This window comes from Brassica rapa, chromosome A03 (genome assembly GCF_000309985.2).
Source record: "Brassica rapa cultivar Chiifu-401-42 chromosome A03, CAAS_Brap_v3.01, whole genome shotgun sequence".
Taxonomy (NCBI): domain Eukaryota; kingdom Viridiplantae; phylum Streptophyta; class Magnoliopsida; order Brassicales; family Brassicaceae; genus Brassica; species Brassica rapa.
The window spans coordinates 34,502,949-34,508,961 of record NC_024797.2 but is presented as its reverse complement, the minus strand read 5'-3'; the positions used below and the strand labels follow the sequence as shown (position 1 = coordinate 34,508,961).

Sequence of the window (6,013 nt, the reverse complement as noted above, 5' to 3'; positions counted from 1 at the left end):
TGCCCAGCTTTCCTCCCAGTTGCTTCCAGCAAGATACATAACTGGACTTTCTAACACAGCAACTAACAATCTTATGATCATATGACATATATTAAGGATTCAATGCACAAGTTAATACATACTTAGACATTTTAGAACCCACCGACAACAAAGCAGCTTTATCCTCTTTACTTCTCATAGACCTGAAAATTTCACCAAAAGACATTTCTTACACACGGTAAAGAAGATTAGATACAATTGGGTGAGGAAGAAGAATCCATGAATCAGACTAACCGCTTGACGCCACAACTACGTTGCTCCACTAATCATGTAAGAAAATAACACAAATTTAAAAGGGGAGAAAAGAAAAGCTCTTTGATCTTCAAGATCAGACTTGCTACCAATAAGGATGAAGACAATATTCTTATCAGCATGTGCTCTGAGTTCTTCAAGCCAACACTACAAGAAAAAGGGTGATACCTAAGATGACCAACTTCATGAAGGTGTTGAAGACAGACCCCTGTTCGAAAACGCAGAGGCTCTGTTCGGAGGTTGATTGCAGCGAATGTGTCCAAATTAGTGTAGCCAGGCGTTGACACGAAGCTTGTGAAAATATCCGAATAACGCGTAGGGAACACAATGGCGTACAATGACACACCTGCAAAATAATTAACCATAACACAACCTGACCTAACGATTCGATGACACGAAGCTTGTGAAAATATCCGAATAACGCGTAGGGAACACAATGGCGTACAATGACACACCTGCAAAATAATTAACCATAACACAACCTGACCTAACGATTCGATTCTCAAAAATCAAGAGCTGCAACCTGCCACTAGAAGACTGACATCATCTGCCACCCAAACAATCACGAACAATCAGGAATGCAGCTAAAGCGATTCATATAAGCTAGGGTTATGAAGTGAAGACATGTATATAGCTTAGAAGCAATGGACGCCATATGGGAGAAAAGCTCGGGATCTGAGCCGTCGTCCTCTTTCTCCATCTTCTTCTTTTCCGCAAATGGGATAAAAGCTCAGGATTTAATGTCGTCGTCTTCGACGCTGCTACGCGTTGCCACTTGCCACTTGAGACGAGAGAGATAGGTCGACATGTGAAGGAGAAGAGGAGATGTGACAACGGTGACAAGGAGATGCGACGACAAATCAATTTCTCCAATACTCTTAAATAAAAAAAAATTCTCAGATACTCCTCATCTATAATTCATTTCATTTCATTTATTTTTAATTCGAAATCTCATTAAAAAAAACCAATATACCCGTTATGAATCCACTTATTTACGCAACATGCCACTAAACCTAATTTTCTCTCTTATCTCTACAGATTTAGATTTCATTTTCATTTTTCGTCTTCTTTCTTTCTCTCTTCTCTTTTTCTCTCTTCTCTTTCATTCTTTGATCCAAATCTTTTTTTGTCTTTGAATTTCTTCTTCTTTGGTTGTTCTGCTTTTCTTTTTGTTCTTCTTCGAATCTCTTATTCTTGGAATCCATTCTTCTTCGAATCTTATATGTTTCTCCTCTTTTCTGATATGTTTGTCTTTGTTCGCAATTTTAGGGTTCTTCTTCGAATCTCATATGTTTTCCTCTTTCCTCTTTCCTCTTTCCTCCTCTCTCTCTCTCTCTCTCTCTCTCTCTCTCTCTCTCTCTCTCTCTCTCTCTCTCTCTCTCTCTCTCTCTCTCTCTCTCTCTCTCTCTCTCTCTCTCTCTCTCTCTCTCTCTCTCTCTCTCTCTCTCTCTCTCTCTCTCTCTCTCTCTGGCTTGCTGCAAGAATATATGAGAAATGTGAAAGTAAACTTCAACCCAGAAACAAAGTTTTACCAAGTTATACAATCGTTCACGTACAACTTTGTAAGACTGTAGAACTTGGTTAAACTAGGTTCAAATTATTACAAAGTTTCACTTAGACAATGGTACAACTTAGTAAAACTTTGTACTAGTTTTACCAGCTCGTGCAATCGTTTAAGTAAAACTTGGTAAAACTGCAGAACTTGTAAACTGTAAAACTGTAAAGATGTAAAACTTGGTAAAACATTAATTTGGTAAAACTGCAGAACTTGGTAAAACTTGACATCAATTATTGAATATATATTTTTGAAATTGAAATTCAATTTGAGAGGGAAAAGGAAAGGGTAAAACGGAATCGTCTTATTTCATTAAAAGTAAGAGTACGTCAGAATAAGTAAGAGTATGCGAGATTTGTTTTTGGCTAATTAAGAGTATTTGAGCTGTTTACTCTGCGACGACAGAGACGAAGAGACGGAGATGATCTGTTTCTTGATCTTTTTTCGTAAAGAGCGAAGAGTAAATCATAAGGGGTTTTTTCTTTTGTCAACATCATAAGGGTTATTCATGTGGTTCTTTCTCAGCCATTAGAAAATTAAAAAAAAAATAGAAAACAAAATCTAATCGCTTCTTTTTTTGCTTAAGTGCTTAGCCGGGAAAAATAAAAATTTTTCTTCTAAGAGTAAACATAGCGTTTTAAACTTACGAATGCTATTATATTTACGTCTTTTAAAACTGTTGATCAGATCACATTCAGAATATTTTGGTGTTTTCTTTCTACAACTGTTTATCAGATCTAATTGCCTTAATATTTGAATGATATTAAGTTTTAACAAATTGAATGAACTCAGGAAACACATAAGCAACAAAAAATTTATCTTTTAAAAGATATATCCAAGTAACCCTAGTATAGTCATCAACTAAAGTAAAGAAATATTTGTATCCATCATGAGTTGGAGTCTGAAAAGGACCCCACACATGAATATGGATCAAATCAAATGGGTCTTTAGAAAGTTGTGGATTAGATGGAAATGAAATGCGTTTTTGTTTAGCCAAAGGGCAAAATTTATACAAATCCGAATGATCAGTCTTAATACCAGAAAGTTTTAAGAGTTTTGAAAGAACATGAATCTTGGCATGAGATGGATGACCAAGTCTTTAATGCCAAACTTCTGAAGAAACTTGTGAAATGACATGATCTTGAGTATGATGTTGTGAAATAATTTGAAATAAGTCCAAAAAAGCAGAATGTGATGCAGACAAAACAAGCGAAGACAAAGCAGGAGCATCCAGTACATGTAGATTGTTTTGGAGGTTACCCTTCCCAATCATGTAACCCGGAATACGCTTGTGAAGCAAAAGACAAGGATTATCAGGAAATATAAAGCGATCAGTGGAAGAAAAGAGAAACCGAGATGGTACTATTACGAGTAAGAGCACTGAAACTAAGCAGATTAAATTTGAAATCAGGAATGTATAGCACATCAGACAGAGTTAATCGTGGACTAATTTAAATAGTACCTGAAGTTATTACAGAAATGCGAGTGCCATCAGGAAGTGTCACATAAGTGTTACTAATTGAGTTAGTATTCAAGAACATGGTCAAATCAGAGCACACATGATAACTTGCACCAGTACCTATAATCCAGGCATGAGCTAAAACCGTAAGATTGTTCTTCTCCTGCAGACAAAATGAGAGTTAGTTGAGTTACTTGAAGGTGGGTGATCAGAAATTGTGTGTGCAATAATATGAGGTTGCGGTTTAGAAGTTGAATCTGTGCCATCAGATAGAGGAGTATGTTGAGTACTCAAGACATTTAGAAGCTGGTAAACGTGTTCCTTTGTGACTGTCCCCAAGTGAAATCCATGTTGATTGTGCATTGATATACCACCCTTATCCTGAAGAACCATATTAGCGACATTCTCTTTTCGAGGTGGCCACTGCTGATTAGATTTTTCAGTGACTGGAGCCTGAAATTGATTATGCTGTCTAGACTTATTTCCATGTGGATAACCATGAATCTTATAACACTTGTTGCTAGTGTGTCCTGCCAAGTCACATTGAGAACATATAGGACGAGGCATTTTCTTTTTATATCCAGCAGTATAAGCCGCCACAAGAGCCTCATGAGGAGTAGTCTGAGAGACATTGAAAGCAACAACACTTGTACTCTTCATCGACCATTGCCTCTCCTCTTGACATACGAGGTTAAACACCTTGGGGATGTTTGCTTAATGCCTATATACATGCTGATGATGTAAAAATCATTAGAGGTTTAGCAGTAAGTAGATCCCATAAGCCAGACACTGTGGGATGGAATTTTACGGAGTCGGGTAAGTATTCGGTTAAGTCAGGCTTCAGAACTGAATCCTTATATCCAGATAGAGTTCAGAGGTGTATTTTCTATGGACCAAATGTTAAACCATTATTAGCTTTTTCTTGGAAATTGAAGTGTCCTCCAAAATTGAGACATTTTGTGTGGCAATTTCTTTCTGGTACTCTACCAGTTTTAAAGAATCTTACAGCTCGAGGAATTGTTTGTGATACACGGTGTAGTATGTGTGGGGCAGAAGAGGAATCAACTAATCATGTACTTTTCGAGTGTCCCCCAGCTTTACAAACATGGGCACTTTCTAGGATTCCCTCCTCTCCAGAAATCTTTCCTTCGTCGTCTATTTTCACCAATATGGATTATCTATTTTGGAGAATGTCAAAGGAGGAGGATTTCAATTATTATCCATGGATTTTATGGTATATCTGGAAGGCTAGAAATGACAAGGTTTATTCAAATAAGGATGGCAATCCACAGGAGATATTGCGGAGGGCTGATGTGGGATGTAAGATATGGATGGAGGCACAGTTAACCGTGAATAGTCCTATTGAGAATTCTTATAGTGGAAGCTTACAACAATCTGCGACTCTCGCCCTGGAAGGCGCTAGAGTTTGTTATATTGATGGTGCTTGGAAAGAGGAAGACATGTTTACGGGACAAGGATGGTTTTGTAAAAAAAGTGACTCGACCGATGTCATGATGGGGGCAATGAATCTTCGTAGAAGTTTGTCACCCTTGCATGCTGAATTTGAAGCACTAATTTGGGCAATGGAATGCATGAAGACCCTCCAATTTTCTGACGTAGTGTTTGCGACGGATTGTTCTCAGTTGGTGAAGATGGTGTCGACACCCGATGAATGGCCTGCTTTCTCTACACACATGGAAGAATTCAACTGCAGTAAGATTTTCTTCCCACACTTCCGGATCAGACATAATCTTAGAGCGCAAAATACCTTGGCGGACAAGCTTGCACGCGGTGCGAGGAGTTCTCCTTCTGCTTTGCTTTATGTCGATTCAACCCCACCGGTTTGGCTTGTCAGACCGGCAGGAGTTTCTAGTTATTTCTTTGTTTGATGTTGTCAAAAAAAAAAAAAAAAAAAAAAAAAAGAAATTTCGCAAAATAAATAGAATAATAATTAATTTTACATTATATCAATTTATTGTAATTATGTCAAAGTGAACCGCCACTTCATTTTGTTCATAAATCTACATTATTCATACATAATTTTCTGTTTATATTTGTTTTTCATTCCTCGGACTTAAAATGAAAATAAGAAAATGTGTAAACAATTATGTTCTTTTTTAAGTTTTGATATTTGAATGTTTTTGTAATCTTCAAAAAAAATTAGTAGACAGGAGTAAACACTGTTATTATTTTTTAACTAAGATCAAACTGAACATTTTATATGCTTCTTCCGTTCCTAAATATAAGATGTTTAGGTAAGCACACACATATTAAAAAATCATCTTTTTGTCTAGAAAACATCATTTGAACTATAAATTAATGTTATTCAATCAATTACAAAATAGATTATCAAATATGATTGGTTACATGGTTTTTAATAAAGTAAAATGTTACCTAGAAAAATGAAAATATCTTATATATTGGAACATCAAAATTCTTTAAAACATCCTACATTTAGAAAAGGAGGGAGTACTTATTAACAATTATAATATAATTTCAAAAAAACAATGTTTTAACTATTTTCTTCAATTCTGAATAAAATGCTTTTTAAGTAATTAATGCTTAGAGAAACTGTTAATATAACTACATATAAAATAAATTATAAATTATTTATTTTTTAACCACTCGCCCACGGATTTAACGAAATGCAGCTGCTAAGCACTTTCTTCCAAGGTCTCGCCTTACAGTATCAAATGACTCTTGATACG

General features: G+C 36.1%; 1 protein-coding gene across 1 annotated transcript; it reads left to right on the top strand.

Annotated features, from left to right (window-relative positions):
• Window positions 1-4,474: 4,474 nt before the first annotated feature.
• On the top strand, window positions 4,475-5,194 carry LOC117132692. The gene has a single exon (XM_033287508.1). It carries the CDS (start codon window positions 4,475-4,477, stop codon window positions 5,192-5,194), a length of 720 nt encoding a protein of 239 aa, XP_033143399.1.
• The last annotated feature ends 819 nt before the right edge of the window (window positions 5,195-6,013 follow it).